Source organism: Ochotona curzoniae, unplaced genomic scaffold, assembly GCF_017591425.1.
Source record: "Ochotona curzoniae isolate NIBS_2020 unplaced genomic scaffold, NIBS_Ocur_1.0 contig_430, whole genome shotgun sequence".
In the NCBI taxonomy this organism is placed as follows: domain Eukaryota; kingdom Metazoa; phylum Chordata; class Mammalia; order Lagomorpha; family Ochotonidae; genus Ochotona; species Ochotona curzoniae.
In genome coordinates, this window is record NW_024466219.1 from 15,156,290 (window position 1) to 15,179,226 (window position 22,937).

The window sequence follows — 22,937 nt, forward strand, 5'->3', positions numbered from 1 at the left end:
GCAGGCTGCCCCGATCCCCGACTCCCCGCAACCCGGCTCCGCAAGGCCAAGGCACAAGCAGCTACGCCCTCCAGACCTCTCCCGGGGGATCGCACCGCGCAACCAACCCTAAAGACGCCGCCGCGACGCCCCCTCAGCCCTCTGGCCTCCCCATTGGCCGTTTGCAGCTGTCACTCGTCCGGGCCTCGCCTTCGGCTCCCGGGCGGAGGCAGCCGGGCGGGGTAGGTTGCGCGCTCGCCGCGGGCTCGGGCCGCGGCCGCGGCTTTTGCAGCAGGCGGCGCGGCGGGTGCGGCGCGGGGAAGGCGGGCTGGGGGAGCGGCCCCGGCGCTGCGGGCTCCGCTGCCGGCCCATGCGGGCCGGGAGCCGGAGGCAGGGCCGGGGGCCGCTGCCGGCACGGAGGGCGGCGGACACGCACCTGCCCGGCCGGCTGCCCCGAGCCCTGCCTCGCCCAGCGAGCAGCAGTCCGCCAGCCGGGAGGGATGCGCCGCGCCACCCAGCTCCTTTTCGCCCCGCCGTGCCCTAAAGCAGAAAGTTTGGGGGTCTGGGGCTCTCTCCCTCCGCCCTCTCCAATGACTGCCCAAGGTCTCCGGCCGCCCGGCCTCGACTGTGACCCGCCTTCACTCCCCAGTTTGGAATGAGCTCTTTCAACCAGTACCGAAGGCTTCTTTATCGCCCATCGCTTACCCACCTTTAAAAATCAGATTTTTTTTTTAAATTCAAGAAATTGTGATCTTGCGGTCCCCCTGCTTGTGAGTACTTTGTACCCCAGGCCTCGTGTCTGAGTGTCAGAGGGGTGCCGTTTCCCCAAGACGGCGCGTTGGAAGGACACACACCATGAAGAGGTGCAGGTCGGACGAGCTGCAGCAACAGCAGGGAGAGGAGGATGGAGCCGGGCTGGAAGACGCTGCCTGCCACCTGCCGGGTGCGGACCTCCGGCCTGGGGAGACCGCGGGTGCTAACCCTGCTGGTGCACCAAGTTCGGACACGAGCGCTGCAGCGGCGCCCAGGCCGGGTTCCCGGAACAAGCCCCCTGATCTGAAGGTGAGCGCAGCCCCGCCAGCCCCTGGCCAGCCCTGCGGGCGCCGCCGCTTTCCCCATCTCATACAGAAGTGCCCTGACCCGATGGAAGTGGTGGGGAAAGCGAGGCGAAGGCAGAGAGGAGGAGGGGGTGCTGGGCTAAGACCCGAGGGGGCACATCAGGAACCCTGTCTCCATCTGTTTGTTCTCTGTTCTTCAGCCGCCGTTCTAGTGACTCACCCACACGAGTATGTGTGAATAATGTGTGTGAAGTGCTGTTCTCAGACAAAGAGCTGGAGAAATCCGACATGCTAACTAAAAAGTTGGCATGGCTTTCTCTCCTGTAGGATGGCAGCGGGAGGAAGTAACAGCGCAGGAGGCCAAGCAGAGGCCCTTTCATTTCCTTTGCTGGGTTAGCCTCCTGTTGGGATCTTCCGGCGCCTTCGGAGATGGTGCTCAGTTTGTCCATCTGTGAAGGGGGTGTGTGTCTTTCCTGCCGTTAGGTGGAGCCAGAGGTTAAGCTAATGCTTGGAGATCTCTGCCTGTCTGCTGAGCCCACCCCCAGGGTGGAAAACTGACAGGTGGCCCGGCGGATGCTTGAGGCTGGTTCTGGGGCCTCGGTTCAAGTTGCACACACGCTGAGCTGGCAGCCCGACTCTGAAGCCGCAGGAGCTGTTTGCCGGGAGCTGTTTATTTCCCAGCCTAGGGTGGCTGAGACAGTTGGCCAGTTGAATCCGGTCGCTCTGTCAGCCGGGATAAGAATGCACCTCTGCCGCAACTGCTGCAGGAACGGCCGGCTCGGGCTGCCAGAGACAGCTGGCCAGAGGGCTGAGCCAGCTGTCAGCCTCAGGAAGGAACTTAGGTGCCGTAGGGATTGATGCTGCTGCCACCGGAGCAGAGGGTACAGAGTCAGGGCTCAGGAGCCATAAGGACTCCTGTGATGTTTCACAAAGCCTGGGTCCTATAGCAGCAGCCACGGTGGAGCTCGCTAGAATAAGCCAATGACATCCCTCGTTTGGCCGGCCAGGATCAGAGTCAGGAATCAGAGCGAGGTGAGTGTGGGTGCTGTTACCTGTGTGTGTCACCTGTTTTCCTTGGGTGAGGAAGGACAGGGGTCCCTGGCATGCACTTTTTCACGTTGGTGGTCGTTGTTCAGATCAGACCCCTGGCTCTGCTGCTGTCCTAGTTCAGAGCTTCGCGGCAGTTGTGTGTCCAGAGATGAGTTCTGTTCACCCAAGGCGTCTTTGGTGTCTACCCCAACTGACACCCGCCTCCCCAGGGGTCCCCTTCTGTAGGTGTCTGTGCAGAGTTGAGCCTCTTTCTGGCCCGCTCTGGGGGAGACTGGCTGACAAACCCTAATCCTTTTGACCAGAGGGACCCTCAGCTGGAGAACATAAGTAACAGCCTTGAGAACTATCCTACCTCTTGGGTCAGCAGCAGAGACCGCTTGCTCTGTTCATTTTGCCCGGCTGCCTTTCCCTGGGGAGGTGGACTGGTCACCGTGTGGGGGTTGCAGTGTCTTTGTAGATAGATACCTGCCTTAAACTCGTTCGTGTTCCCTCCTCCTGTATCATCTCTGTTTTTCATAACACCCTCATTCTGGTCAGGGGAAGCTAGGGCAACAATATTGCACTTGGTATCAGCTGCTGAACTTCCTCGGACCAGAATTGAGATCAGATGTGAGAAAAAGAAACCTCCCTCATCCACCCCCAAGAAAACATATCCCTGAGGTGGAGCACAGCGCCTTGGCCCCTGGCTGGCAGCAAGAGCCAAAAACAGAGCTGCTGCCAGCCTGGGGGGCACCAGGAGCCAAGCAGAGCTGTGCTGTTTATGCCTCTTGGTTTACCACAACATGTTTACCAAGGGATGCCGACTCCCCACCTAAACAGGAATGGGAGGTCTTGGCAGTTTGATTTGCTATGTGGGTTCAGGCAAATCACTGGACTCTTCTGAACTTTTCTGAGGAAAGGAACCAGGAATATTAGCATGTGTCCAGGCTTGTTTTCCAAGGCTAGTACAGTTTTCCAGTACTCAGAGAATTCTACCTGGTGCTGAAATTGGGTAGAAGGTGGCCCGTTGTTGAATTTGTAGGTAGCCACTGGAAAAGGGCCAAGCTTAATGTCTGCTACCTCACACCTGTATGTGGCCAAGTTGTGGCTGGCTTTTGTTTTCATTCTGAACTATGGAGATAGGAACTTTTGCTTCCTTAGTCCCACTCTTGTTTGCTCACAGCAGCTCCTGGCAGCGCGATGCAAGAAGTACATTGGAGGGAATCACCTGATCAGGGAAGAGGTTGGAATTTCTGCCTTTGCCAAAGAGAGCCGAATGATGGTTAACTAGTGACAGCTGGAGGTTTCAGGCCACCCGGGCCTTCAGCACTGGGGGGACTTCTTACTCCTTACACCTGTGTGACATTCAAAGTGACCTCTGAAGACCCTCCTGTTGCAGGAGGCCAAGCATTCAGTCATACCCACCAGCCACCTGCTGCCTGGATTCCTTGAGTTCATGGCTTGATTTTCTGCACTATCTGATGCTGGGCTGCTGTTGGAGCCCCTGCTTCTTGGGAGGAAAAGCTGAACCACCAAGAATGCAGGTTGATCAGAAGTACATGGAATTCTCCAGCCAGAAAACTCAGCTCCACAGAGAATGGGAGAGGGAGGAGCTTAAGGGACAACTGCAAAGACACGAAGCACATGTTCCTGTTAAAAATACAGCAGGTGGCAGATATTCCTGAGGCCTGGGAGAAGGGGCTGAGTGGAAACAGAAGCTGGTTCTGTCCTAATGTACTGTGGAAGCTGAAGGTGGGGGTATGTGTGTGTGGGGGCGGGGGTTGCCAGTCTCACCAGCCCGCACGCAGAGAGCTGTTCATGAAAGGAAGGGTCTGGAGATGTTAGCCAGAGCCTTCCCCTGGACTCCCTTCCCACCTGCTTCACCTCTGCTTCACCCCTGCTCTACTGCTTCTCCTTCTCTACTGCTTCTCTTTTTTCTTCCAAAAGTCTCCGGAAATACTTTCCCCAGGGATGTCTGAGCCATTTTTTCTTTCCTTGAAGAAGCTTTAAATTTCGTTATTCCCTTCCTGTTCCTAAGCACATAATTTATCTTATTTGTATGAAAGAGATCAATCTCCATTTGCTGATTCAGAGAAAGAGAGAGAGAGAGAGAGAGAGAATGAACCTCATTCCATTGGTTTACTTCTCAAATTCCCAAATGTGCTCAGTATCCAGGTCGGATCAAAGCTGGGAGCTGAAGAGTCAGTTGGGTCTCCCATGAGAGCGACAGGGACCAGCCGCTGGAGCCATCACCTGCTGCCTCCCAGGGTGCACATGATTAGCATCCTGCTAGAGATGGAAGCAGAGCTTGACCTTAAACACAGGTACTCTACCAGGGGATGCACACATTCCAAGTGACATCTTAGCCACTGTGCCAAATATTGGCCCCTCTGGGCCCTGTGTGATAGCTCAGTGGCTAAATCCTTGCCTTGAACATGCCAGGGTCCCATATGGGCACTGGTTCATGTCCTGGCTGCTCTACTTCCCATTCTGCCACCTGCTTGTGGCCTTGGGAAAGCAGTAGAGGATAGCTCAAAGCCTTGGGACCCAGCACCCATGTGGGGGACCTGGAAGAATATCCTGACTTCAGATTGGCTCAGCTCCAGCCATTGTGACCACTTTGGAAGTGAACTAGCAGGTGGAAGATCTTTCTCTCTGTCTCTCCTTTGCTCTATAAATCTACCCTTTCCAGTGAAAATAATTTTAAAAAATCAATCTCTCTAAAAATTTCTAAGTCAAGACTCCCTTGGATTCCATCTCATGTTTTTTTGCCCACACCGTCCACTGGTCTTCCTGCATGCTGAGAGTGAGCATCAGGAAAAGTAGAAGTCAAGGACCTGAGGGAAGGTCACAACTGAAGCCTAAGCTTCTCCTTGCCTGAACACATCCTTGCCTGGTAGTTGCAGGTGCCTCAGCCCCCCACAAACAGCCTGTGTTCCTTCCATTCTCCTGTAGGGAGCCTACTGGAAAAGGGCTCACATGGTCAACAGATTCCAGACAGACACCATTGGTGGATGTGACACGTGTGTCAAAGGGCCTGAGATATACACATACAGCTTAAAATCTCTTCTACCGGTTCCCCAAGTCAAGAAGCCTTTTGTTGATTTTATTTAAGGCTTGGGGCTGGGGTGAGGTGAGGGGGTCCGAATGTGTGTGTGTATGTATTTTGAGAAGTAGACAGTTCCCATCACTGGTTCACTCCCCCTGAATACCCACAATGACTGGGCATGGCAGATGTTGGGAACTGAGAACGCAACCCAGATCTCCCATGGGAATGACAGGAACCCAATTATTTGAGCCATCACCAGGTCCACGAGAGCAAGAAGCTGGGAGGAAGGTATGAACCCTAGGCACCCATGTGGGGCATGGATATCTTAGATGTTATCTTAGCCAATAGATCAAATGTCTCTTGTTGTACAGGGTTTTGATAAAATATCTGGGACCCTGTGTTTTTGTTTTTAAGTAGGAGAAAACAGATGTCCTCACTGGAGTGTGGATGGTCTAAGGGTGTGGTGTGTGAGCCCGGGGCCCTGGAGCCACCATTGGCTAGCTGGGCCCTGCTGCATCCTGTGCTCCTGGTCTATTTTATAAGGAATAAACCGAGGCTCATAGAGTCATCCCATCTCAGATAGGAGCTGGACTCTGGGGTGGACTTCATCGGGCGAGGCAGAATCAGGGTGGACCTTAAGACAAGGAGATGAGAGATTAGTTACTTTGGAGTAGGCACTGTTTTTGCCTTCAGGCAACCTCCCAGATTGGTCAACATAAAACGCTTGTAAGAAAGCCATTGGATATGTGTGTTTAAGGACACTTAGGCATCTCGCCCTGGAATCAGAGACATGCAGGGCGAATCAACAAAGGCATTTGGGGAGAGGGGAATTTAGAACAAAGTATTAAAGAAAGGGCAAAGCATAAGTGGCAGGTCCCTGATCCCTGTCATTAGGAAGAGGCCCAGTGCCTGGGTTACCTCACCTGCACCCCTACAAGCCCTGCTGCATATCCAAAGCAGCCCTGTGTGGGGGTTCCTGAAGAGTCCTTGACCGATGGGGAAGCAGGTGTTGAATGAAGTTCTCTGTTCTCCTTCCTCTGTTGGGTTCTAGATCCCTTTCCAGCCGGGAACTGGTTGTTCTTTGGGAACTGTCTCGCAGGCTCAACATTTACGCAATGTGCCTTTTTTGTGCATAGAATAGTGTCTGAACTGCCAAAGCCAAGAACCAGAAGCATTTCCCCAACAGGGAGTTGGAACATCTGTGAGGATCTGAATTTGGAGGTGAAGGGTTTGAAAAGTATGAGTGCCAGGGGACGAGGCTCACACAGGCTCACAGTGGGGGCCTGGAGGCCAGCTCGAAGCTCCTGTTTGTTTTCAGGTTTCCTCCAAGAAAGGGCATCTGCTGAAGTCCCAGTAGACTTGGATGGTGCATATAAGAAATGAGGCCATGGCTGGACAGGATCTACTCTTGTCAGCTGAACCCTTAAGTCCATAGAAGTTAGAACGGAGATGTTAAAGACATCAGGTATGTTGTGTTAGAAAAATAGTATTTGGCTTTTCTTAGCAAATGACCCAAGGTTTCCTTAGTCCAGTCACATTTTAACTGCCCAGTAATGAGCCCAGAACACAAAGCTGGTCAGCCCACTGCCCAAGCCTTCCCGCAACCATTTGTGAAGACAACAAGCACATTCTGGCCCGTGGGCTATGTTCATCTGCTTCCAAGGTGGCTTGCTCCTGGCAGTTATACGATGATAAGACTGAGGGCTGGAGTGGGGTGCAGAAGGTGGGACGGCTTATGCTCGCATCCCATTTTGAGTCCCAGCTCCTCTGCTTTCGAACACCCCAACTCCCTGCCAGTATGTCTAGGAGGCAGCAAAGGATGGCTCAGGTGCTTGGGTAACTGCCACCACCCATATGAAAGACCTGAATAGAGTTCCTGACTTCAACCTGGCCAAACCCTGGCTGCTGTGGCCCTTTAGGGACTGAACCAGTGATTGGAAGATCTCTCTCTCTTTCTGCCTTCCAAATAAAGTGAATAAATCATTTTTAAAAAAAAAAAAAAGACTAAGACGAGATTTTAAACTGCAGCAGGAGGGATCTGAGTTAGATACAGGGAAAAGCTGCTGGACTGAGCATTGAAAATCTTTGGGAAAAGTAGTTGAACGAGGTTTAGATCACATCAAAGAACATTTTTATAGACTAGGATCAAATAATGAAATAGTCATTTCCATGTTGGCATTTCAGTCTCTGCTGGGTGATGTTAGGGGCATGGAGGATGAGAAGGACTTCTGCCCTTCATTTTCATGAGGAGTCTGCCCCCGCCAGGAGGTGGAAGTGGGGTAACTGTTGGAGGAGTGCTGGCAACCGTGCCGTGGGCAATACATGGCTCATTACAAAATGAATGGTGCGGATAATGAACACCGTGGAGTTCAGAGCAGACGATGGGGATCAGAAAGGGCCTTTGGAACAGGAAGTTGGGAAGGCCAGGGAGGGCAGGAAGAGGCAGAGAGAGAGGGCAGTGGCTTTTATGAAAACCTCTGCTGTGTACCCTGAATCCATTCTGCCGAGGAGAAGATTCCGTGGATAAGGTGACCTTTCCCAGCTTACATTGCTCTGAGCAGTATTTGCTCAGCAGTAAAGAAAGAGGAAGTAAAATGAGATTGGGACTGGGGACATCATTTGCCCCGAGGCAAATTCTATTATAAATTTGATAAGATTAATTTATTTTTATAGGCAAACTGACAGAGGACAAGAAGGAGAGATAGAGATCTTCTGTCTACTGGTTTGACTCCCCAAATAGCTGCAATGGTTGGGATTGGACCAGGCTGAAGCCAGGAGCCAGGAACTTCCCCCAAGCCTCCTGCATAGGTGGCAGGGGCCATTCTCTGCTGCTTTCCCAGGTGCGTTAACAGGGAACTGCATTTCAAGTGGAGCAGCTGGGACTCAAACCATCACACCTGTGGGACTCTGGCATTACAAGTGATGGCTTAACCTAAGCTCTGTTGTTGGGAAAGAAAAATAAAATGGCTCCAGGAGTCTCTCAGCGAAAAGGAGTCTCTTTTTTTTGCCCTGTTGTTTCCATCAGTAAGCCCACCCAGGCCTAACACAAGCAGGGCCCCCTCTTTGCCACCGTTGTGATCACCGTCACCGAGGTGGGAGTCCTGGCTCCTCTCCTGATCCTGCTTCAGCCCTGCTTCCCCGTGAAAGCTTCTCAGGGGCAAGTGGTTCCAAGATCCACTTTGCAGCCTGCGAGTGGAACTCTGTGGGTTTTTGTAGTGATTAGCTCTCTGATGCTGGCCCTGTTTCCATAGAGACCCTATAAATAGAGGGAACGTTGGCGACCTAGGCTTGCAAAGGCTCAGGGTGACCCAGGAACCCCCACTGAACCCTGGCAGCTAGCTACACCTGCAGGGTTGGGGAGGGGCAGTGGAGGGAGCTGGAGAGCATCTCAGACCCAGGTGGGAGGAAGGGCAGGCATGCTGCCAGCTGCTAGGCAGGATAATTGGCTGGAGGTTAGTGTGGCTTTTGAAGATGCTGAGGAATTAGAAACCACTTTTGATTGTTTGGGAACCAGTTGATGCCAAAGATGCAGTGTCCCAGGGGCGCTTCATCCTTGGCTCATGCAGCTGTGTTGGTGGATCTTGGCGCAGACTTCCCCTTTAGGGGACCCACACCCAGGGCGAAAAACGGAAGAGGCCAAACTGTTGGGAAACCACAGGCTTCTGGGGAAGGATCTTCCGGAAATCATCTCATCTACCCGTTTTCCTGAAAGGACGAGGCCATTGTGGAGAACCAACCCCCACCTTGAGGATGGGTGCCGAGGAGAAGCCTGCACCCGTGTTTGTATGACCACTGCCCCAGGTGTCAACACCTCCCCTGGACACTGCCCCACTCCCTGCCTGCTCTGGCTGGCTATGTGCTGGCCCATTCTGAGGACGCCACCCCTCACTCTCTTTCCCAAGGTTGTGAGTTCAGCCTCTGTCCCACCTCAAACTCAACAGCATTTCAGCTCACGGTGTCATTCAGCCACCAGAATGGTTTCTGGCAGCTAGGGACCAGCAGAAGTTGTTGACATGGGGACGCCCATGACATTTAGTAGCTGGAACGTTAGTCAGAGCAGGTGGTGCCTTCGGCTGCATGGGGGGCGAAGTTGCCTCAGGCAGTCACCATGGTTTTCCTCTCTCCTGAAACTTGTAGCTGGTGGTGTGTATGTGCCAAGGGTTTTTTTTTTTTAAGTACTTACATTATTATGTCAAAACTCCTTGAACCTCTCTCCTATGACGCCCACGGGCAGCTCAGCCCAGCCCAGGCTCCACGCTGCTATTCCTGTCTCCCTTGCACCTTGCACATGAAGAGAAACCCCTCCATCTGGAGCAGCTTCCTTCTCACCACATGTTGCTGCTGGGCTTGGTTTTTGTTCTTTCCTCTCGTGCCTACTGGCAACAAGAACAGATTCCTCAGTGCTGCTGTGACAATGTCCTGAGGTCCCCTCACCACGACCCCTGACTTGTTTTCACCTGCAGATCAGCTGGGGAACTAGGAAGTGACTTCTTGCTTTTGATCTTGCCTGGTCCTATCATGCAGTGCAGGCAGATGCAAGACTATGGTTCAGGGGACTTTAACTCTCCTGACTCACATGTCTTAATTTTGTTTGAATCCTGTCTGAGATAACTCTTCTGGAACACATACAAATGCCATATCTACTCTACTCTCAGGATCAGTGCATGGGCTAATAAATTAGAATAGAAGTAGTGGGGGTGAGCGTTTGGCATAGCAGCTAAGATGCTGCTTGAGCGGCTGGTGTTGCATGCAGTGGCTGAAGATGACACATGAGACCTGCATCGTGTATTGGAGCACCCCTTCAGGTCCTGGCTACCTAGCTTCCCTGCTAGGTAAGTTGCACTATCTACCTTCCCCCCTAGCTTCCCTGGATCTCTGCTAATACCCACCCTGGTAAACAGCAGGTGATGGTATAAGTACCTGAATCCCTGTCACCCACATGGGAGACCTGGATGGAGTTCTTGGCTCTTGGCATCGATCTGGCCCAGTCCTATCTGCTGTGGCCTTTGAGGAATAATATAGTAGTTGTCTATTTTAAAAAATTAAAGTATGGGCTGATGTTGTAACATAGCAGGCTAAACCTCCACCTGTGCTGCCGTAATCTCATATGGGAGCTTGGTAGAGTCCTGGTTGCTCTACTTCCAATCCAGCTCCCTGCTGATGTTCCTGGGAAACAGTGAGATATGGTTCAAGTGCTTGGGCCCTGGACCTCATCTGGAAAACCCAAGAGCAGGCACTAACTCCTGCCTTTAGCCTGGCCCAACCCAGGCCATGTGGCCATTTGAGAAGGGAACAACTGATGGAAGAGCTCTTTCTCTCTCATCTGTGGCTGGAATGAGCCACTCAGCCATGCTGTGCCTCGGTTTCTTCATGCTCAGTGGACTCAGTGAGGCTATGGCCTGAGGTTAGGTCAGCAGCAGGTTGGAATGTTGGCAGACATTGCTAAGACCTCACCAAGTGCTGTTGTGTCACTGGCCCCTAATACTGGGTCAGAAGTTTGAAACTTCTGGGGAAGCCTTCCGCAGGCAACCTTTTTTCCCTGAGCCAGTCCTGGAGAGGCCTTGGGGTCAGAGCAGCCGGCTCACGAGGCAGGGGGAGAGGAGGCAGAGACCTGGAATGGAATGCTCCCAAGACAACTCGCACCATGTAATGTGATCATTTGGCAGAAGCAGCTGGGCAAGTGCCAAGCCAGCTGGCCCCATCCGGGAAGCCTGGAGCGGTCTGGGATCTGCCTGGGCCTGAGGAAGGGGGAGGTGCCAGGTTTGTCCCTAATCTGGAGAGAACTCCCCTGCCCACTCTGCCTGGGGCACCTGAAGGCCATGCCTCCAGCAGGCACTGAGAGGAGAGCAGGGGCTATGGGGCAACCTGGCACTGTGTGACCAAACCTCTCCAGTAATACCCAAGGTTCAGCTCTTGAGAAGGATAGTGGAGTCTTTAATTTCCTCATTGGTAAACAGAGCTGTTGCACTTGTCACTCTTGCTAGTATTGAGGAGAACTGAATGAGATAATGAGAAAGAGAAGAGAAAGAGAGAGAACCTTGGAAGTACGTGGTGACTTGTGATAACGTAACTTGCCTGCCTGTGAAATGGGTGATGTCAGACCTCACCTACGCTGAGATCTGTGGGGAGACTCAAATAGGGTGAAAGATTATAGTTCCCAATTTTCTCACCAGTGCATGCAGGGCTGGTTATTTACACCCAGGTATGAGTGCAGCTGTTTACATGAACCCTTCCTTGGTGCTCAGCTGAAAGGTCACGCCAGGGTGGGGTCTACTCATTCGGAAGAGGTAGGATGGTTCCTTCTTGTTTTCTGTATGACTCAGTTTTCCGTTTTGTAAATTTGCTTTTAGGAGAAGTAAAGCAGAACCCAGTGGAGGGGTTTTGGAATGGATTTTACAGTGGTTGAAGCTGCCCTATGTCCATGGAGTAGAGCTGCCGGGTGGGGCTTGAGTTAGAATGTGGGATATCCCCAACACACCTGCTCCCAGCAGCTCCCAAGTCCCTGCAGAGGGCTCAGCCTGGCAGAATGAGCCGAGCCCTGATGAGCAGCAGTCTACAAGGATAGCCCCAGATGCCTTGCACTGGGAGCCAGCTAGCTGCCTCTTTGACCACTCCCAGCTGAGGTGGCAGGCTGGGAGGAAAGGCTGAAGCCAGGGCTGCTCTGGGCTACGGGACCCCTTGCTTTGCTGCAGTAAGAGGACAAAGATTTCTGTAGCCAGCTAATCCTGGATATGTGTGCTCAGAAGTCACTCATTACAAATCAGGCTTTATTTCATTGCCAGCTATATCCTGGAATAAAATTGGCTGCAGATAATACATGATTGCACTAGAGTCTTAAGACAAAGATAGAGATATAGATTTCAGATCCCAGGGATCCCAGCATGGGTACTGGCTTGGTGGCCCTACAGGCTATCAGGTTCCCAAGTCTATCCCTTGCGACACCTCTACCATCTGTCCATCTTCATCACCATTGTCATCATCATCAGCCATATCACCTGTGGCTGTAGAATGGTGACTGCATCTCCAGACATTACCTTGCCATTCCAGATGGAAGGAAGGAAGAAGACCCGTGTGCCTTGTGTTCCCAGAGATGCACCCCTCACTTTTCATTGGTTGCAGTTGTATCATGTGGTTCCTCCTAGCTGTAAGGGAGTCTGATGAAGCTGGAGTTTTTAGTGGGGCATTGTTTGATCAATGAGAAAGAAAGGGAAGTAGCTACTGGGTAGGGAATTAGTTGCTTCTGCTACAACACCATAACCTGCCCCACCTCACCTTGCCAGTGCAGTTTGTAGGAGGGTCTGACGACAGGAGTGAGGGACTGGCGAGATTGATCCAGAAGAGGCCAAGCACTGCCCTTGCATACCGCTGAGTCCAGACCACACAAACCATGATCCTGCTGCGGGGGCTGGGTGGCTTGCCACAGTTTTGTGCGGTCTTCTTAAGCAGACAGTCGTTCCAGGAGCTTCCCATTTACTGGGTTTTCCCTCTCTCTCTCTTAAGAAAATCCAGCAGCTCTCTGAAGGCTCCATGTTTGGCCACGGCCTGAAGCACCTGTTCCACAGCCGCAGGCGGTCCCGGGAGAGGGAGCAGCAAGCGTCTCAGGATTCTCAGCAGCAGGGCATGTCTGACCATGACTCCCCGGACGAGAAGGAGTGCTCCCCAGAGATGCACCGTGTCTCCTATGCCATGTCCCTGCACGACTTGCCTGCACGGCCCACCGCCTTCAACCGCGTGCTGCAGCAGATCCGCTCCCGGCCTTCTATCAAGCGTGGCGCCAGCCTGCACAGCAGCAGTGGGGGCGGTAGTAGTGGGGGCAGCAGCCGACGCACCAAGAGCAGCTCCCTGGAGCCCCAGCGTGGCAGCCCCCACCTGCTGCGCAAGGGCCCCCAGGACAGCAGCCTGGCCGCCATCCTGCACCAGCACCAGTGCCGCCCCCGCTCCTCCTCCACCACCGACACTGCCCTGCTGCTGGCTGACGGCGGCAACGTGTACCTCCTGGCTGAGGAGGCGGAGGGCATCGGGGACAAGGTGAGGTGGGCCTGGTGAGGTGGGACAACCCCAAGGCCAAGGCTGGGGAATTGGCTGGGGTGTCACCTCGGGTGTGCCAACACCTGCTGCTTGCAAAGTCATCTGCCCTGGGTGAAGGATGACTAAGCCCAAGCCAAAGAGATGATCCTCCAAAACGTTTATTTTTGTTTGTGTGGGGGTGTGTGTTTTCAAATGACATTTTTCTCAGGCTGATATTAATTGAGGTTTGTTTTCCTTAAACATGCTCTTAGGCGGCAGTTATGTGTGGTAGTAAAGAGTACAGACTAGCGCCAACCTTGATTCTGCCGCCTAGTAGCTAGATTAGCCACTTAACCTCTGGGAGCCTCAGTCTTGCCAAATGAAAAATGGGAATCCTATCAGCAGAGATATAGGGCGAATTGAACTCACATATGGGAAGCACCTGGGATGGAGCCTGGCATAGTGTCATTTTTATTACACTGCTCAGCAAAGAAGAGAAGGAAAGCGTCCACTACAAGGGCTTGCTTAGAAAGGAGAAGAGCTGGTCTGACACTTTGCGGACCTATGCATCCATTTGCTTGTTTATGTAACGAATGTGTGTTGGGTGCTTCTTATGTGCTGGAGGAATGGCCCAGTTGGGGTGGCTGTCCTTGTAGCACTCGCTGCGGAGAGGGGGAGACACCTGGGTGAGTGGACAGGAGGAGGATAAGGCTGTGATAGATGCTTTGGGGGCTTTCAGGGAGAGTAGGCAGTGAGTGGAGAAGAGAAACAGTGGGAAATTGTCAGAGGAAGCCGTTGGACTGAATCATGAAGTGCAGTTAGGCCTGGGAGGGTGGGGAAGGGGAATGTGAAGTGCGTGCAGAAGTGTGTGAGCTGGCCTCATGGGCCACTCAGATTTTCCTAGTGAGGCCTGGTGGGATTCTAGCCCTCAGGTTCTTAAATGATGTCGTCTTCAGCGTAGGTTAGCTAGAGCCCATGCACCTGCCCAGAACCATCTGCCCATCACCACAGACTACTGCTCGAGTTCTTGCATGTCTTGCCATTTGGAATTACTTTTGTTCAGGCAACAGTGTGTGCATGCTGGATGCCAGGCACCGCACCATAGACCAGCTGTGGCTCTGCGTTTTGCCAGTTTAGGAGGGGTTACTTCTGCAGATGTGTCTCCCTCAAATCATTGGAACAGTCCAATGAGGCTGGCAAACAAGGAGGTGATATGCCAGTTTTTGGGCTAGGAAAGAATTGAAGAGAGGAGGCTGTGACCTGCCTGCAGCCACGTAGATCTTCAGTGACAGAACTGGGACTAGATCATGGGGTTGTTGGCACCATGCCTGGTGCTTTTTGCACCCTGCCGTGTTGTCCTTGCTGGTACCCAGTGGCTGTGACAGCCGTAGTCCACAGACAGCCTCTGTTCTGGATGTCTACGAAAAAAAGGACTAGCTGTGACTGCCTACCAGCCATCAAGCCACCAGTTGTCCCTTTCCCTTCTTCAGCACAGGGGGTGTTGTTGCCATGCAGCTCCCTGCTTCTCATTCACTCAGCAAACAGTCGCTGAGCAGTTCCTGTATGCCAGGCTCTCTCCTGTGCCCTGGGGAGACCACAGTAAAGGTGTGCCACGACCCTGTGCTCATGAGGCTTGCATCACAGTGGGAGGAAACGGCACTGAGTAAATCACTCCATCCTACAATGAATGGTGCTGAGTACTGAGAAACAAGGTAACAGCAGGGTAAGGGACAGAGAGTAGAGGACAGACATGCTATGGAGGCAGGTTGGTCAGAAAGGCCTCTGAGGTTGTCTAAGGCAATGAACCATATGGGTAGCTGGGGAAGCACATTTCGGGTAACTGGACCTACAAGTGGCAAGGGTCCTCAAGGGTAGAACATTTAAGGAAGTTAGATGTTGCTTAGGATCTGCAAGGAACAGATGAGAAAGACTATGTGACCGGAACAGCGTGAACAAGGTGGAGAGTGTGAGAGAATCGGGCAGGTGGGCTGGGCATGAAGGGTGGAGTTGGCTGCAGAGCCCTTAGAGCCCAGGGGGCTGGGGAAAGCACTTCTGATCCCAAGATGAGCAACTCCTTTTCCAAAGGTGTGTGGTGGCTGGGTGGGGAGTAGACAGTGAGCCAGGGAGGCTGGTTAGGAAGTGGAATGAGGAGTATGCCAAGGTGGCATGGTGGGGCCAGGGTAGCATGGTGGGGCCAAGGGTGCTGGTGTAAGGGCTGATTGTATTCCAGTGATCAAGCCACACAGGTTTCTGCAGGTATGGCAGGAAGTGAGACGTCAAGGGTGGCTCACAGGCCTGGCCGTGGGAAGGACAGGTGGCCATGAATGGAAAGGCAGGGAAGACAGCAAATGGAGCAGATGTTTGGCAAGGACTGTGGAGTGGTAGAAATCAGAGCTGTGCTGGAGTGGGAAGGAAGCGTCCACACGGCATGCCAAGTCAGCAGTCAGAGTGGCGAGTCCAGCGTCCAGGGGAGAGATCCAAGCCGAGGTGTCCATCAGGGAGTTGTCAGTATGCAGAGGGTATTTAGAACCATGGCACTGGCTGTCGCCCAGGAGCACCTGTCCTGAGAACAGGATCCGGATGTGCCAGCTTGCAGGGAAGCGTGGATTTGTGAAGCTGGTGCCGGAAGGGTCTTGGCAGGAGCCAGGTTATGGAGCCCTTGATGAGCAGGCACTGTGCTACGTGCACTGGCGACCAGGCCCGCTTCTCCAGGGTGAGTCAGCTAATGCCTTCTAGAAATCAAATTATGAAAACTCCAGCAAGCAGGGGTCTCTGCTTTTGCAGCTGCTTTCCTAGCAGGGGACATGTGACCTTTGCCACCTCCAGTGACCTTGGGTTCCCAGGAAGATCTCGGCTCCCTAGAGCAGGTGGAAAGAGTGGGGTGGGCAGTGGATAGGCTTCCAGGATTTGTTGACTAAGCCTGCAGGGGTCTAGGGTGATCATGGATGGCTTGACTGCTAGGTTGTCTCTCTTGGGGGTTCCTCAAGTGGCTCATGTCAGGACTACACACTGTTCCCGAGATGTCCTGAGTATAGGAAGGAGTCCCTGCTTGTTGCCTGTGGTTTCAGACCTGGCTGGGGGATGACTCCCTGGGTCCGAGTGATAATGGGGCAAGTGACCATTCCCAGGACTGTGTTGTTGTTGTTTTCCAAACTTTTCAGCTTTACTCCACACAATGCCTGATTCACATTTAAAATCAAACCTGGGAAGTTGTTCATCCATTTTACAGATGAATAGACTGAGGTCCCGGAGGAACCAAAAGGGCACCCAGCTGGGTCTTAGCAGAAGGGGGACCAGATCCCGTGCTTCTAGCCTGGCCCCAAGACTCAGGCCTGAAATCACTAGCAGGCGTGGGACCACCTGCATTCTAGGGATGGGTGTGGCCTAGGAGAGGGAGTCCTAAAGAACTGTAGGTGTGTTGTCCATGTCCCATGGGTAGAACTCGCCTGTCAGCTGACTCTGCTGGTCCCAGGGGCCACTGGTTTGTGTGAAAGGCCGGCTGGCCTCACCCTGGGCCCGGCATCAATAGGAGACATTCTTTTCTCTCTCGTAAACACAACCCACAGCCTTGCTGCTGGCTCCCTGGCGATTCCTAGCATCTATTTTTAATTCATAAGCCTGCCCCACACCCCACACCCTGGCCATTGTTCGAACGCACCAGCTGGCTATCGGACCAGAGCACCAGGCAGGGCTTGACTTACGCCAGCCCCTGGAGGCAGCTGAAGTTCCCCAGCTGCTCCCTGGAGTTCTAGCCAGTCACCACCCTCAGAGAGTAGGGTCCCTTGAGCCCCAAGGAGGGCAGAGGCCTAGGGGATGAAAGAGCAGCTCAGCCTTGGTTGGGGGTGCTGGTTTGGCAGCTGGTGGCCTTTGAGGCTGTTCCTTGGGGTCCTTCTCTATAACAACAAACCCAAGCTGCAGCACCCCGGCCCCACCTTTCTGCCTTCTGCCATGTGTGCGGCCCTGAGAGGTGACTGTCCTCCCTGGCTTACATATGTAAAGTGGGGGACTCATTAGGGCATCAGCAGTTACAGCTAGGTCCCCATCAGTGTGCAGCCTTGACCCTGGGGAACAGGAGCCCTGGAGGCTGGAGAAGGAAGACCTGGCTGTTTTGGGTGGGAGATGGGGGACAATGAAGTCTGGCTGTGAGCTCCTTGGGAAGCAGGGGGTCTCCTGCCCTTTATTTATTTTACTTTTACTGAACAGCAGTTTCTACAAAACATAGTCAGAGGTTTGCATTCCCTTTCCTGTGTCTCTTCATATCTGGTTGGGCATCACTTTTTCTGGTCCTGGTTTCTACCCCTTCCCCAATTGTGCCCACTCCGTCCCCAGCCTTACCCTAAGGGTGCAGGAGTACCTCTATGGGTGCCAGCTCTGCTAACCTAGCCCCTTATCTTGCCCTGCTGTCTGCTGTAGCTGGTAGCAACGTGAGTTGTGTCAAGTGGCTAAAGGCCTTAAGCCATGTGGAGGTACCCAGTGACAGGAGCATGGCCACCCACAGCCAGCCTGTGGCTTCCTGGCTCCAAGGACAGACAGGGGCTAGGGAGAAGGCCAGAGTCTCCCCATTGGAAGCAGAAGGGTGGAGGGGATGGTGTCCTGGCTGGAGGTGCTACATAGGTGTTATCTCCAGGCCCCAGATGGAAACCTCTGGGGACACTCCCCACCAGATTTGTACCATGCAAGATTTCTGCTCTGCTCTGGTGTAAATAAGCAACCCTGTTTACTCTACAGGATGGCAAGCGAGGGGCCGCCCTTGGCCCCTGACTCTCGCCAAGAAGACTGAGATCTTGGCAGATACCCAAGGGCCCTGGTTTATTTATGTCTGTGAGTCTGCTGACTTAGGGGAGGGTGGGGCTGGCTATGCTGAGAAAGGTTTCCAGATTGGTCCCCTGAGCAGCCAGGAAGCTGGTGGGTCAACGGGCTCTGCTCCAGAATCCACTAGTTACTCCCAGCCCCAGCCTCTGGGAGCTGGGCATGTGGCTGTCGCCTCCATCCCTCATTGTGCCTGCATAGGAAGGCTGCTCAGGCACAGGCTAGCAGCCCCCGAGGGACCTTGCTCAGCTGGCCCATGTTCCCGGCTGCTTGCCAGCTGGGGCCAGGCACCTTTCTGATTTGCCATGAACCGTTGCCCCTGTCTTGATGATGAGAAGCCCTTGCTGACCAGGGCCTTGGGCCCACTGCATGCTGTTGTGCTGCTCATCCTGTTGTGTATATGGAGCCAAGCCTGTGTTCCTTTAGCTTCGTTTCAATTCCTGAACTTCAGGCACAGCCCTTGCCTTGCCAGGACCCTGACTCATCAGGAGAGAGTCCTTAGGTGAGGGCTCTGTGTCCCTGAGCTAGAACTCTGACTCAGAGGATCATAAGGCAGCTTCCTCTTGACTTGGAGAGCAGACTTGGGACTCGGTCGGGTGCCCAAGCCAGCTACCAAAGCTCTGGCATTCACCCTTATCTCTCTTTCCCGCTGACAACTCCCCAGCTTTCTTGCTAGAGAGGAACTCTGGCTTCTGGGAGTAGGAAGTTCCCTGGGATACAAGAGTGAGGTTAGAGAACCTTCACATTAACAAGTCCCCCTCCAACAGCCCATCTTAACTCCCTTGTTGTTGAGTACAGTCAAAAGCCTAGTGGGAAACGGGCCTTGGAGACTATACAACCCTCTGGGGGTTGAGGAAATGCCAAGCCAGACTCAGGTGGACAGCCTCCACCCTTCTCCCTTGGACCGTTACAGTGCTGCCTGAGCACTGTGTGCCCAGGGTTCAGGTGTCAGCTTCTCCCAGCCCCCTGGCCCCAGAGCCGATAGCCATCAGCAGCAAGGGCAGCCACTGGTCGGTGGGTCCCAGACAGTGAGGAGCCAGCATGGGGAGTGTGGGCCCGGGTCTCCCCAGCTCCCAGGATCTGCCACATCGCTGAGCTGAGAAACATGACCCTGTCCCTTCTGGTGCCAGATGAGGCAATGGAAATCCTGGGTCATGAACCCAATCCCTTTGCTCCACCAGGGCAGAGGTCCGGAAAGCAGAAGCAGACACAAACGTGCACACCTTACTGCATGCTTTCTGGGCTGGGGACCCAGAGGGGCTTCTCTTACCTCCCTTCTTTCTGGGAAAAGTGTTGGGGTGCTGCGAGCTAGTGGCCAGCCATCTCCCATGTCATCTTCTAGTCATGAGGACTTCATTCTCCCTGACCCCCTTTCCTTTGTCCCTGCAGCTCCCATCCTTGGCACCTCAGAGCTGGGCCAGTCTCCCACACCTGGTTCAATAATTTAGTGTACCCTACCAAGCCTGAGCCAGGGCCACTGTGATCTATTGAATGGGAGCCCCTACCACCACCCCTCCCTGGGCGGCTAGAAAGGCGAACCCTGCCCTAGAAAACCGAGCCTTCTGCAATGTTACCTCCATCATATAAGATTTCCTCACTGCCGGAGAGGCTGCCTTCGGATTCAGCATGACCTGGGCCTGAGGCCTGGCCACCATCTCCAGGGGCCCTGGTGGTGGCACAGACTTGCCACCAGGACATGTAATCCCAGCTCTCTGGCTTCCTTCTGTGTTCATGCACACTCCGGCGGAAGCCCATCAGCTCACGGGGCGCCCCAAGCGCTCCATCAGCAGGAAAAAGCCCCAGAGTTCTGCTTACCCTTGGCAAAGAGTCGTTCTGAGTCATCCTTGACAGACAAGGCTGGGTGGAGGGTACTCCACCTTCCCAAAGTTGCCCAAAGAGGAGCTGGTGCGTGTTCTCTGGGTGATGATCTCCGGACTCAGTTCCCAGTGGACCCTCCTCCCGGCAGCAGAGTGACCATAAAGACATGGAATCTTCTGTCATTTTTTTAAACCTGCCTGAGACCAGTTTCCATATGCCTGCAGGTAGTCAGATTCAGTGGCACCCTGCAGTACTCACTGAGCTCATGTTTGTGCCCAAAAAGAGCTTGCTGAAAGAGTGCCTGTGGCCTTGGATGGCAAAGGGGCAGCAGGCAGGACAGAGAGCTCCTCCCCGCTGCCCAGGGCAGCTGCAGGCTGATGCTGCATCTAAACTCCCTCCATGCCAGCCTTTCCTGTCCACTTTATTGACTCATGTAGCTCCGAGGAGTCATGCCCACCCTGGCTGCACAGGTCACGCTGAAGAGCATGAAGTTGGAGTGAGCACTGTTGCATAGCAGGAGAGACCATTACCTGCACTGCCAGCATCCCACATGGATGCTGCTTGCGATCTCAGCTGCTCCTCTTCTAATCCAGCTGCTTGCTAATGCTCTAGTAGGTGGTCAGCAAAGGATAACCCTAAGTGCTTGGGTCGTTGCAGCCATGAGGGCAACCTGGAAGAAGCTCTGCCTTCAGCCTGGCACAACTGCAGCTGCTGAGACCATTGGTGAATGAACCATTGGAGAGAAGATCTCTATCTCGGCCCCGCTGTCTGTAACTCTGCCATTCAAATAAAAATAAATCTGATTATTTAAAAACAAACAAAAAAAAGTTACCTGCCTCCTTAGGTTCCTAAGAAGAGGCTCCTTCTTCTTTTTTTAAAGTTTCCTTTTATTTATGTGGAAAAGTGAAAAAGAGAAGGATATGTTCCATCCACGGATTCACTCCTCCAATGGCTGTAGTGGCTGGGACTAGGCCAGGTCAAGTTCAGGAACCAGGAACTCCTCCCTTGTCTCCCTCATGGGAGTGCTTGGGCCACCTTGCGCTGCTTTCCCTTGCTGATCAGGTGTGCTCTGCTGCCCTGCCTTCGCTAGAAGTGACCTCTGCCTTCACCAGGCCACACAGGAGTGGGCAGAGTGACCAGGAAGTGCCCTGAGATGGCATTCACCTGGCAGCACCTTTGCTCCGCAGAGGGAGGGTGGCCTTCATTGGTGTCCTTTGGAGTTTGTGGCAGTTCCTACTGCTTGCTGTCTTTCAACCTCACTTCCTGTGGCAGCCACTGTGCCAGCTGTCTGGTCTCAGGCCAAGCCTCGCACGTACTGTCTGGAGTACAGATGGCTGCGTGTGCTCACACATGAGGGAGCCTTGGGGTTGTCGCTCAGTTGCTGCAGAACGAGGAGCTTGTGACCCTGTGTGCCACATGCAGTTAGAGAGCAAGTCCAGCTGCCAGGGAGTCAGTCTCCCCGCCAGCTCGTTCAGCACATCCTCCAGCTCTCAACACACTGCTCATATCCACAAGGTCTCTTCTCCCGGGCTAACACTCCATCGGGGCACAGCCAGCTTACAGAGGCTGCTCAGCTAGCAGGGGTCAGGCTGGAGTCTCTGCTGTGTCTAGTGCATCCCGCACAGCCTGCCAGGCCACCAGAGGCTTCCCCAGCACCCCCGCTCTCCAAGCTCCTCCCACTGCAGCTATGGGCACTGTCTCCGAGGCCTTCGTGAGGCCTACAGAAAGCATGGCACTGAGTCTACCCTCCCAGCGTGCCCCAGTGCCTGGGGCCATACACCCCCATTCCCAGTGCAGGCAGCCCTGTGTCTCTGGCAGGCTCGAAACTGTCCTCACGCAGGGAGATGTGAGCAGATCTGAGCAGGAAGCAGGCCATCCCTGCTCGCTTGCCAGACACTCATTCCTGCTGCCTGCCTGATCCTGCTTTCTCACAGGAACCTCCAGCTTCCGCCTGGCCCCCCTCAGCCTTTGCCCATCTGTGTTACTTGCAGGTGGTTGAGTCACTCCTGGAGTGCCAGATGCCCATGTCTAGGGCATCAGTGCTCCAGGTCATGTGAATGATGCCGTGTGGCCTTCGGGAGGCCCTGCCCCATGCCTCTGCGCTTGCCCAACCCCAAGAATAGTCTGGGGCCTGTCCACACCTCCAGGCTTCTGTTGCCACTGTCTTCTCCTCATCTCACCTTCCTTTTATTCTTTTTTTAATAAGATTTATTATTTTTATTGGAAAGCCAGATATACATAGAGAAGGAAATACAGAAAGATCTTCCATCCACTGGTTCACTCCCCAAGCAGCTGCAACGGTCAGAGCTGAGCCAATCTGAAATCGGAAGCCAGGAGCTTCTAGGTCTCCCACGTAGGTGTAAGGTTCCAAGGCTTTGAGCAGCCAGGACTTGAACTGGTGCCCATTTGGGATGCCAGCATTGCAGACAGCATCTTCACTTGTTATGCCACAATGCTGGCTCTGCTCAGGATAATAATAACATTTATAACATTTGTGCCACACAAGATGATCAACTTAAAAATGAGCATGTTGGGCCCAGTGGTGGCCTAGTGGCTAACAGTCCTTGCCTTGGAGGCACCAGAAGCCCATGTGGGTGCCGGTTCTAGTCCCGGCAGCCACGCTTCCTGCCCAGCTCCCTGCTTATGGCCTGGGAAAGCAGTTGAGGATGGCCTGGAGCCTGGGACCTTGCACCCGCGTGGGAGACCTGGAGGAGGTTCCTGGCTCCTGGCTTCAGATCGGCACAGCACTGACCGTTGCAGTCACTTGAGGAGTGAATCGTTGGATGGAAGAACTTCCCCTCTGTCTCTCCTCCTCTCTGTATATCTGAATTTGCTATGAAAATAAATAAATCTTTAAAAAAAAGAAAAAAATAAACAAATTCAGGATCCTAGGTTGGTGGTGGATGTGCTGAGGTGAGAAGGCCGGATGCGTGCATTGCTACCTGGACGAAGCTGCAGGGGGTAGACAGCCTCTGATTGTGGCTGATGGAGCTAAGGCCCAGTCACCTGCAGTGCCAAGTGTCATGCTAAGATTAGGCTTTTAATCTATTTATTAAATTATTTTAAAGTTGTATTGATTGGGCCTGACTCAATCAACTAATCCTCCCCCCTGAATTTGCTGGGATCCCATATGGGCACTGGTTCATGTCCCAGCTGCTCCATTTCCCATCCAGCTCCCTTCTTTTGGG

The 22,937-nt window shown here is 53.6% G+C and overlaps 1 protein-coding gene across 3 annotated transcripts in view; it reads left to right on the forward strand.

The window, feature by feature from the left end:
- Positions 1-358: 358 nt before the first annotated feature.
- The window catches only part of TMCC2 (transmembrane and coiled-coil domain family 2), a 34,779-nt gene continuing 12,200 nt past the window's right edge, over positions 359-22,937 (forward strand). Inside the window, exons 1-2 of one of the 3 annotated variants that reach the window (XM_040985519.1) lie at positions 359-1,041; positions 12,616-13,143. In XM_040985519.1, coding sequence (XP_040841453.1) covers positions 835-1,041; positions 12,616-13,143 — 735 coding nt within the window. In that variant the 5' untranslated portion in view covers positions 359-834. Of the gene's footprint in view, positions 1,042-1,713; positions 2,070-12,615; positions 13,144-14,659; positions 14,728-22,937 lie in introns of those variants that run through there. The other 2 variants (XM_040985520.1, XM_040985522.1) reach the window with 2 other exon arrangements.